This window comes from Anoplophora glabripennis, unplaced genomic scaffold, assembly GCF_000390285.2.
Source record: "Anoplophora glabripennis isolate ALB-LARVAE unplaced genomic scaffold, Agla_2.0 scaffold1129, whole genome shotgun sequence".
In the NCBI taxonomy this organism is placed as follows: Eukaryota; Metazoa; Arthropoda; class Insecta; order Coleoptera; family Cerambycidae; genus Anoplophora; species Anoplophora glabripennis.
The window spans coordinates 20,714-32,412 of record NW_019417345.1 but is presented as its reverse complement, the minus strand read 5'-3'; the positions used below and the strand labels follow the sequence as shown (position 1 = coordinate 32,412).

The window sequence follows — 11,699 nt, the reverse complement described above, 5'->3', positions numbered from 1 at the left end:
AAGAGGTTTTCAAACGAGTTTTTTACGATACTTTTTATACGACTGCAAACAGAGACCACAAAAATCAAATTTTAATTTAAATCGTTTTTATTACTAAAATTGCCAACGCATTAACAAAATAAATTAAATACAACTTTTAATTTATTTTGTTAATGCGTTGGCAATTTTAGTAATAAAAACGATTTAAATTAAAATTTGATTTTTGTGGTCTCTGTTTGCAGTCGTATAAAAAGTATCGTAAAAAACTCGTTTGAAAACCTCTTTGCACACTCGCTCGACTTGTGGACCTCGCCTTCGGCTCGGTCCACCAATATGTCTCGCTCGTGTGCAAAGAGTCATTTTCAAACCTTGTTGTTTAATATACTATTGTATCATTGGCATCGGTACAAAAATGAGCATCCAACGTTTTAAACTTAGTAAAATTGATTGATCAACCAAGATTATGGTAACGAATGTTTATCTCGTCGCAGAGTTTATGAGTGGTATGTGGGTTTAAAAACGGCCGTGAGGACGTAAATGATGAGCACCGTGTTGATCAACCGAAATCTGTGATCACCGCAGATTTCATCAAAAATGTGCATGACTTCATCAAAGATCAGCCAAAATCTCCATAGAAATTTGTGGATTTAGAACTGAACATCTCTAAAACATCAATTTATCCCATTTTGGACGAACATTTGGGCTACCGAAAAGTGTGAGCATGGTTTGTTCCGCACAAGTTTAACTGACGACCGAAATTGCTCAGGGTTCAGCATTCGAAGGACATCATCAAGGGTGCCAAAAAGGATAAAAACTTCCTTTACAACATTGTGACTGGTGTTGAATATATCCAAAAAACAGGGTTAAAAGGAACTATGACGTTCAAGAAATTTTATTGCATGAATCGTTCAAAGGGTCATTTTACATAAAAAAAACCGCGGGGTGCTATTAAATTAGAGGGCTTAAATTGAATTGAAAAAGTACTTTAGCAGTTTTTTAAATATAACACGAAAACGAAGCAAAATTTCGGTATAGTTCATAGGAAAAATTTTGTAGAGAATTGAATTTCTGATCGAAATGGCTTATTTAAAAAATATTAAATAAGCCATTTCGTTAAATATAACAAATCTGTTTGTAACCTCAAATAATGTCTTAATTCAAATTTTAAAATAAAAATTACATTTTTCATGATTTTCAGTTTTATTATTTTAACTAATATTTTGTGAAACAAAAATTTGAAAAAAGGGCGATCACTGAATTTAAGATGCTAACAATTGGTTGATTTACAGCGTACAAAGATTTACCAGAGAGTAGACCAGACCAACATAAGGTTAAAATTCTTATAAAATATTTTTCTGCGATGCACTCTCACTGAGTTACAGGGTGTTGTTTAGAAAAAAATAATAACTCTGCAATAACTCAAAAACCCTTTTAGTCCAACCGAATTACACTTGGAGAAAAAAAAAATGTTACCTGGACTTTTATTTAATTTAATTTAATTTATTGATACACCCTAACAGGCCTAGCGGCCTAATTACGAGGATATAAGAATACATCATATATACTTATTAATTATAACATCAGAATACTACTAATGAACAGCAGACTAAATTACAAGATAGTACAGAAATGTAATCCTAAACATAAACACACTACTCACTATAAGTGGAAATGGTAAAAAGGCTTATAATATAATAAACCTAAAAGAAATAAATGCGTGAACAGGGGCGGCGGAGGGTTGGTTGGGGGGTTGAAAAGTTATGAAAAATTGTATCATTGGGATTTCTGGCGAAAGTTGACGTCAAACAAAAAAGTATCCAACATAAAAGTCGTAGATCATGCAAAAATCTACAACTTTTGTAGAGGTCATTTTTTAACATAACCTCAAATTTCCGATAAAAATGCGAAAAACCTGTATTTTTCTTATTTTTCGTTTTTTATTTCTCATTTCCGCAAAAATAATTTAATTTTGACGAAAATTGGTGAAAGTATACTCAAAAATGCAATAAAAAAAATAAAAAATGACTTGCAACAATGAATTTTTCAGTTATTCTTGATAATTTGTTTAAATTAAAAAAACATTCAAAAACTGATTGCACCATTCAATTCTACGGAAAAAAATTAGAAAAAAAACCGTGTCTCATTGTTTGACCCAAAACTTTATTTTTGTACAGTATTGCTATAAACATCCAAGTCGAATTATAAATGCTCAAATAATAAATTATCTCTGGGCGATTTGAGATTTCAGCAATACAAAGTATTAACAACAAAGTCTACTGTTGACGCGAAATCCGAAAACCCGAAATATTGCAAAATCGTTTTATTTTTTTCTGGTTTTATTTGAAAATGAATTTTAAATAAATTGCATATTTACATTGCCACTTTTTTCGCTCTATCCAATGAATGGTATCAACATTTTTGCAATCCGACGTTTCGTCTTCGAGGGTCCATCATCAGATTAAATTTTTTACATGTATCACTGCTATCTTTATGACAAAATCTAGTCATTTTTAGTTTTGTATTAGATGATATTACTGTTGTAAAAGGTTTTTAGCTATCATTAAAATTTTTTATTTAAGTACGGCTCTGAACGCCTTCAAAATACCTGTATCTATTGGAGGAAAGAGAGAGAAAGAGGAAAGAATAAAAGTCAATACAGCACAAAATATCCAACATTTTTTTTAATCCATAATTTAAAAAGTTGTACCTAATAAAAAAATAATACGAATTTATTAAATATTTTATTATTTCTAATTAGTATTGCTAATAGTAGTAAAAAATTTTTGGATATTTTGTGCGGTATTGACTTTTATACTGTTATGACTTCATCCAATAGATATTTTGAAAGCGTTCAGAGCCGTACTCAGGAAAAATTTTAAATTATAGCTAAATCAAGCTAAAAACACTTTTTAAGCGATTACAATAGTAATATCATCTAATTCAGAATTAAAAATGACTTTAGATTTTGTCATAAAAATAGCAGCGACGTATTTAAAAAAAATTTACCCGATGATGGCCCCTCGAAGATGAAACGTCGGATTGCAAAAATGTTGACGCGATAGAGATAGATAGAGCGAAAAAAGTGGCATTGTAAATATGTAATTTATTTTAAAATTCGTTATCAAATAAAGCCAGAAAAAATTAAACAATTTTGTAAAATTTCGGGTTTTTCCGGATATCTCGGGAACTACCCGGAATTTTAAAACTTTCTAAACAGCATATAGTTAGGTATAAAAAACAGAACTTTTTTCTAATATGAGCCACCCCGTATCTCTTACCGTTTCCTAGATCCTAATGCCTATCCCATACTTATCTTGGACACACTGTATATCCATGAATTCATCAACTTTAAAAAAAATAAGTACACTAATTGATCCTACGGAAAAAAAATTATTATTTATTTTATTTATTCACTATTCGACTTATGTTTATAGCAATACTGTACAAAAATAGTTTTGGGTCAAATGAGACAGTTTTTTTGTATTTTTTCCGTACAATTAAATGGTGTATTCAGTTTTTATTTTTATTTTAATTTAAACAACTATTACTGAAAAATTCATTGCTGCAAGTAATTTTTTACATTTTTGCATTTTTGAGCATGTTTTTGAACTGTGATTACAATTTTTTTTATTTCACCAAAAAGTATGTCAAAACGAAAAAAATGATTACAGGCAGAACTCTGTACGATGATTTTTTTAAGTAGAATTTTTCTTTGAAAAAAAGGTGTTTAAGGCAGAAAAAAACGAATATCTCAAAAACTTCTTGATTTTTTTATCTAAAAAAATTTGAGATTATTTAAGACAGAGAAAGATATAGTTTCACCAAGTTTCGTCAAAATTAAAATATTTTTGCGGAAATAAGAAATAAAAAACAAAAAATCAGAAAAAAAACGGTTTTTCGCATTTTTCTCGGAAATTTTGGGGTTATGTTAAAAAATAACTTCTACAAAAGTTGTAGATTTTTACATGATCTACGAGTTTTATATTGGCTATTTTTTTGTCTGACGTCAACTTTAGCCAGAAATCCCAAAGATACAATTTTTCATAACTTTTCCACCCCCCAAATCAACCCTCCGCCGCCCCTGCTCACGCATTTATTTTTTTTTTCGTTTATTATAAGCCCCTTTACCATTTCCACTTATAAAAGTTCAGGTAACAATTTTTTTTTACTCTCTAAATGAGTTATTTTGATCGGTCTATTTCAGGGATTTAAGTAATTTTTAATTACTTTAATAGATATTAAAGGTCCTTAAAACAACAAGGTGCTTATTTCGATCTGACGCCAGTGGCGGCCTAGGCCAACTTGTCCTCAAGGTTATGTTTTCATAACTTTTGCATATCTAGATTTATGTAATTTGATTGAGTTTTCCTGAATCTGCAATCGATCCTGAACTAAAAATGTGCTCCTGTTTCATAGATCAAAAATTAACCGTTTTCGAGAAAATTGGATCTAAATTATCGGCTGCATTAATTCATAGAAAAGATTTTATTTGTTGTTATCTAGTAGGTGCCTGTCATTATGAAAAACAATGTTATTAACCGATGAGGTACAGTTTCCCAGGTAGCTGAATGAATATGAAGAGACTAAACAAGGTTTCTATGAATTATTTAATAATTTGTTACGTCTAGGGAAACTAAAAATAAAATTGAAAATTATGGAACAGAAACGAAATTATGTTAGCAAAATGATAATATTAAAAATAAAAATAGAAAACAATTATTTCAATAAATGCTCGAAATGCTGCCCATTTACTTGAATGCATGCAGAACATCGTTTGACCAAGAATTGTAAACCCTTCGCAAATTAACGGTTGCTTGAATTTGCTCGGCGGCTGCTTTAATTTTTTGAAGTAAATCGTCTCTCGCGTTACTGAGTTTGGTATGCACCGGCTGCTTCATAATATGATCCTAGTAAAAAAAATCAAGTGGGTTGAAGTCAGGGAACCTGGGAGGCCACATAATACATCCATTTTTCCCAATCCAGCGTTCTGAAAAATGTCAATCGAGCCACGCAGATACCTGTCTTCCGTTACGAGTAGGTGCTTCATCATGTTGGTGGTACATTTGATTTCGCAAAGCTAAGGGAACGTCATTTAGTACGCCATCAACAATATTTTCTAAAAGAACTAAAAAATCTGAGACAGAATTACTCCGTTGAAGATTCCTCCCCAGACATTTATCGAGAATCTTCTTTGAAACGCAGAGTGTCATATCACATGTGGATTTTCAATGGATCAGACATGAAAATTTTTAAAATTATTTAAGTATACCATTTCTCGTAAAGATAGTTTCATCGCTCCACAATATCTTTTAATGGAAATTTTCGTCATTATGGATAGTTTCTAACAACCACCTGCAAAATTGTATTATTTTTTCGCAATCACCAGGATGCAATGTTTGTATTTTATGTAGGTGCTATGGGTGCAGTTCTTCTCGGTTTAAAATTATCCAGACGCTGCTTCGTGTTCACTTGCCTTGATATTCTTCGGGCACTGATAGAAGGATCATCAACAACAGCGTCTATTACATTTTCTTCTAAAATGTTTACATCTTCCCAATTACGTCTTATTCTGGTATTTCCAATTTTAACACTCCCGGTGTCACGGACTCTTTGGAAAACTCGTTGCAATACGTGCTGTGTTGGAGACTTGCATAGATATTCTCGTGAGGCCGCCAATGAATTTCCATCACAGAAACCGCAGATAAATATCATCGGCATACTCGTTGTTGGAAAATTCTTGCTGTTTTGGAAGCTTAATTTCTCGTAACTGTAGGTACTGTAATTAATTTTGACATGTACGATTGTAAACATCTTTATTTTTTATAATGACAGATACCTACCTACTAAATAGCAACAAATAAAATATTTATATGCATTTTTTACGAATTAATGCAGTCGATACTTTAGACCCAATTTACTCGAAAACGCTTCATTTTTGAGCTATGAAACCAAAGTACATTTTTTGTTCAGAATCGATTGCCGATTCAGGAAAACTTAATCAAATTACATAAAACTAGGATGTGCAAAAGTTATGATGACATAACCTTGAGAACAAGTTGGCCTGGGCCACCCCTGGCGTCAGATCGAAATAAGCACCATGACCTTTAATTGATGTACACTTCACCCAAAAATTACTTTAAAAACATTTTATAAGAATTTTAATCTTATTTTGGTTTGGTCTACCCCCTGATAAATTTTTGTATACAGACACTGAAAGATAATATTTATATTGCTGTAAAATATGACAAATTAATAAAAATACAATAAATAAATATCTTAAAACTTTTTCTTTTCTGTCAAAACAGTTCAATTTTAAATTTCAGTTTTCTGGATTTACTTACCAATTGAAGGCCTTACAATGGTTGCAAGTAGTTTGCCTTTGCACAAATCGTTAACGACATGTTCAGATAAAGATTTTGCAAATGTGTAAGTATTTGGTAAAGGATAAATATATTTCGGTGACAGAATACTTAAAGTGTGTGGATCAACTTGTTCCGCCAATGTTATAGTACTTTCCCAATCGGCATGTGCTGGATATATTTTTTCCTCTATTTCGGATCTATAGCTATTACAATATGCAGTAGATATATGCACAAACGTTACTAACTTTCTTGCTTGCAATGCTATGTCTATAACTTCTTTAGTTCCCCTTGTATTCAACAGTATGCTATTTGTCAGATGGTCATCGAATCTTATTGAAGCTGCTCCGTGGTAGATGATGTCCACGTTTTCAATAAGAGTTTGGGTGTCTTCTTGGGTTAAACCTTAAAAATGATATATTTCTACATTTAACGAAGATAATATATTTATTATTCGATTTGTCCACTGTCTTTTTTTTAATCCTAAATTTCTGTTTTGTATCGTGTTAACTCTAGTCAAATTATGAAATTTATTATATTAAGTTTACCGTACGTCGCGTCGTCACGTTGACAAGACACTGAACTAAAATCATTAAAATTAATCGATCGTCAGTTGATAGAGATTTGACCATTTTTTACATGAATAGGTAAGACTTAAAAAGGAAGTCCTCCTGGATGAAACATTGATCTTTGAAGATGGTACTGTTGCATGCTTCTGACAAGATTCTAATGATAAAAGCGTGAAGAAGATCAAAGTTAATGGCGCAAGATATATTTATTATTACATGGACCAAAATTTTCATTGAAATGTCTACTTACAAATGCTACTCGCTGTTTATAAAAAAAAAACAAAATGGCGGCTCAATATGATGGCTATAAGCTAAAAAAAACATTGTCAAATTTTATGAAAATTTAATTATTAATAGTATTTGAGTTTAAAAAATCTTAAAAAATTAACAAAAGCGTTATACAGGGTGGGCCAATGGAAACTTTCCACCCTGATTTTTTTGGTTTAAAATAAAAATCTGGGAAAACGCTCGGACAAGTCGACTTTTGATTTGAGGGGGAACAATTTTTCAGTTTTTTTCATCCCCGTAGCTTTAACCCCCTAGCTGGAGAGAGAACAACTTCCCAAATTTGAATATGGGATAGGGGTCGTGCCATACCTCTTCTTAAAGGTCTTATCGAGTTCTTTATGACCCTACAATTTCTCCTCATTATTTTTATCCGTAACGAAATGACTTGTCAAAATAAAAATAAATAAAAATACTTACTAATTTATTAATTAGGTCTACACGTGAACTTTATCTAACAAACTGTTCAAAATGTCCGCCACTAACATCCATGCAATAATAAAATCGATTCTCTATCTCTTCTCTAACATTCTGCAACATATCGGCAGTTATCCTTTGACATACAGTTATGCGTTCTTGCAGAACTTGAAGAGAAGCTGGTGTCCTCCGCAAATTCTTCTTTCGCCCAGCGGGGTGAAATGAAGTTCTGTTATTGCGTGAGCGTCCATCTGATCATCTAGGGCGAATCTTGATAATCTTTCTTTTCTCTTCCGAATGCTGATACCGTATTTTGAAAGGACAGGTATCTTTTAAAATAATTCTATGTTGCACCAGCGTCGTAGTAGGTTGCCTCAGATCCTCGTAGAACACATCTGGAAATTCGTTTAGTATTTGCTCATAATGTGGGGTCCATTCAGGGGCCGTATTGGTAATTTCTAAATTTACCAGCGCATAGCTTTCACAGTGTTGCTCGGCAGGTCGCCAATAGGCAGTCTTTCTCTGCGTTTGACCAAAATACATGGCTCAATATCCAATATCTAAATTCGCTTTCTCCTGTCTCAACCAGTGCATCCCGAAGATAATTTCTTCCTCCATATCGGCTAGAATATACAATTTGACGTCCATTGTGTGTTCGCTGACAGTTAACTTGACAGTGACAGGACCTAGCGCTCTCGTTGCTTGTCCGTCTGCTATCGATAAGAACTACAACTTCTTCGTCCTGATACTTGGCTAGTAGTCGTGGTAAGTCGGCATGACCTGGTCTGATGGTTAGCGAGCCTATGACACATAGACCTAGTAAACTATGGACAGGCCTTAGAAAGAGAGGTCAATCGCGCTAGTTGAGACAAATACCGGTAAAATGAATGATGGTACAAAGGTATACCGGTACACAATGATGTAAACAAACTTTGAAGTAAATGTAATGTATTGACATTATTGATTGATTTCTTGAATATTTGTGTGAATTAGTTAGTGTATGTGAAAGATTCGTAAATACTAAATATGGTACAATCGTGTTCTTAGACAAATTGCATGAAGAGACGTTTAAGTGGAGAAAAAATTAAATTTCTTAGGTAGGAAAGAACTTATGACGGTACCAACAAGTTTACACTTTTTGCAACTTTCTGAAAAGATTGACCAAGTAGAGTTGTCTCTGATGACAACATATTTTGATTAAATTATTTCCCCCATCCTCAAAATAAAATGTCATTTAAACATCAAACCGAATATAAAGAAAAAGTTTTAACTGAAATGTGCTTATAATGTGCTGCAGCAAAAATTCTCTTCAAATAATATGTTGAACGAAGAAAGCATCGACATAGTTTCAATTTATGTAGTTCTGCAAAGCAAGAGAATCTGAAATATTTGAAACAACTACGTCAGAAGAGCTTGCAGTAATGTTAACCGATCGAGTTTACGATATGAGGAAAATAAATGGATAAATACATAAAGAAGGCATTATAAAACCAATTTGGAATATTATAGCTAAAACAATTCAAATATTGTACTGTAATTAGGGCAGTAATATAATAAACCCTTTTACATACCTACACTACTGGACAAAATGAAAATTTTTTGTCTTTTAGTCTCTATATTATTTTTATAAAGTTTTTGAATACGGCCCAACAGAAAAAAAAGGGTAAGGAATCGAGTATAGCTAGCTGATTGGTTGAATTAAATGTAGCGCGTTGCAGTTGAAATTCTGTGAACGAAGCTTAAGGCCCTTACTATCTCCATCTCTCTCGCACACGTCTGAGCGATTGCTGTTTATATAGGTAAAATGACAGTTGGGCGAGTCCAGTAGTTTATAAGGTCTATGCTATGACATCTACGGACGTCTTTCGGACTGCGGTGGAGGCTCGTGGTCCCTCGTAGTCCGCTGTGCATATCTGGTGCCAGCAACATCAGATATCTCGGCCTGGGGTTATCTTCTCTCCGCTCTGGACAATTTCGGTTATAATGGTCCCCATTACAATACCTACATGGGTACGGGGGTCTATGGTTTCTGACTACAACTCCTTCTTGTAGTTGCGTCAACGTCGTATTGGGTTTTCTTTGCTCCACTTCTCTAAGATTTATTTCTACTTCTACTGCTAGTTGCGTCAGTTGGGTAATAGTTGTTATCTCTATTCCCACAAAACTGGTGCGAATTTCCGGCAAGAGCATTACCTTTTTCTGTTCCACCATCATATTCTCGTCAAAATTAAGCTGGATCCTTCTAAACAATGCTACCTTCCTCGCTATGAAAATAGACACCTCTTCACTCCCTTGCCTCCTGCCAAACAACTCACTCTGTAATTTCATTCGGATTTGGGGATTATCATATTTTTGTATCAGTTGCTGTCTAAATTCCATAAATGTGTGGCTAAACGACGGAAAGTTTTGATGCCACATCCGCGCGTTGCCTCGTAACTGATTTGCGGCTTGCCTAGTCCATTCCTCCTCCGGAATATTCTCGTTCAGAAAATATCTCTGTATGCCATTTATAAACTTCCGTGGATCCTCATATTCACTCCCTTCGTACGTGGGCATTATCAAGGCCACCTTTCTCTTTGCAGGCGTCTGTAACATCCCCGAATTTAGAAAAGATTTGCTCTAGCGCTTCCATCGCTCTTCTTTCCACGCTATTGATTACGTCATCACTGGTCATTGGTTCTTCGAAATTTGTCGGTTTGTTTGGGCGCCACTGGATTTTTTCTTTTACTCGATAATCCAGAACAGGAGTTTCGTCTCTATCTTCTTCTCCCATACACAACATCTTGTCTATTGGACTTCGTCTATTTTGATTCGCCTAGGGCGTCTCAGTCGGGAGAGCGTGGATCGTAATCTCGCGGTCGTAGTTCGCGGCCCCACGTTGGGCGCCATGTCCTCCGCAAATTCTTCTTTCACCCAGCGGGGTGAAATGAAGTTCTGTTATTGCGTGAGTGTCCATCTGATCATCCCTAGGAACTCCCCAGACGGCAGGGACTGCGTCTTGCCAAATTTCAGTAATAATCGGGCTTAACTTACGGTAATTTGGTACGGTTTCTTTGTTTGGTTCTTGAGAACGCAATCCCAGCAAGAAAAACAGTTCGCAGATAAGTTTTGACACTTTTTATAGACAACAGTTTGTCTGACAAGTACACAAAAAAAATTCAGAAACAATTTGATATTATTGAATTGTAATTCCAAATACCAAGTTTAGAGCACAGATTCGTGGTTTCCAAGTAAAAGCTGGGGAGCCTAAGACATTGGCTGTGTTTTATAAGTCTAGACAGGAATAGATCAGGGGACCTTGCAGGCCACTCAATAGATCCCCTACGGCCAATCCAATGACCTCTAAAATTTTCGTTGAGGAATTGCCGAAAGGGGGCTGCATAATGGTCTGAAGCCCCATCTTGTTGAAAAAACACTTCATGTTGTGACAAGTTATTATCTTCGGCAATGACCTCCCTTACGTCCTTTGTTCAGGAACAATATTGTCTTAAAGCAAAGTAAAATATATCTCCCCAGTCAAATTACCTTGCAAAAAGAATGGGCCGATTAAGTTATTGTCTAAGATGCCTGCCCAGACATTCAACTTTTCAGAATGTTGTGTGTGAGACTCTTTAATAAATGTGGGTTTGAATCAGATATTGTACAGGAAATTCGGATTGCCAATACACCGTTCACTCATTTCTTCTATAAATTGTAATCGTCGGTCATAATAGTCCACAGTACAGGCCCCCTCTGGAAAGTTGATTACCACATACTTTATAACTCCTGAGGGGCATCCTTTTGACGAGTCTACCATATTTTTCCTCTACGACTTTTCTCGATTCCTCCGCTTTTCCACTCGGAAAAGTCCAAAAACATGGCAATTTCCCGGGGTCTTGAAAACTCACGACCACATCTTTTATTTTTAGCTTAAGTAACTGGAAATGTTGTTGCAAATGCCGATTTAAATTTGTCCGACAGAAATTCCTCCGACATTGACGTGTCTACCGGTCGAAACATGCCAAAATAACAGGGTATTGAAAATCAATTACCACATAGGTAATTTTTAGTAAAATTAATTGTAAATAATTAATTCAGTCAAAAAGTATTG

At 34.3% G+C, this 11,699-nt stretch overlaps 1 protein-coding gene across 1 annotated transcript in view; it reads right to left on the bottom strand.

The window, feature by feature from the left end:
- The window catches only part of LOC108912900 (fatty acyl-CoA reductase wat-like), a 35,204-nt gene extending 24,813 nt beyond the window's left edge, over window positions 1-10,391 (bottom strand). Inside the window, exons 1-3 of the mRNA XM_018718316.2 lie at window positions 10,269-10,391; window positions 9,616-10,195; window positions 6,321-6,743 (exon numbers count right to left, since the gene is read on the bottom strand). Coding sequence (XP_018573832.2) covers window positions 6,321-6,743; window positions 9,616-10,195; window positions 10,269-10,391 — 1,126 coding nt within the window. The remainder of the gene's footprint in view (window positions 1-6,320; window positions 6,744-9,615; window positions 10,196-10,268) is intronic.
- Window positions 10,392-11,699: the final 1,308 nt, after the last annotated feature.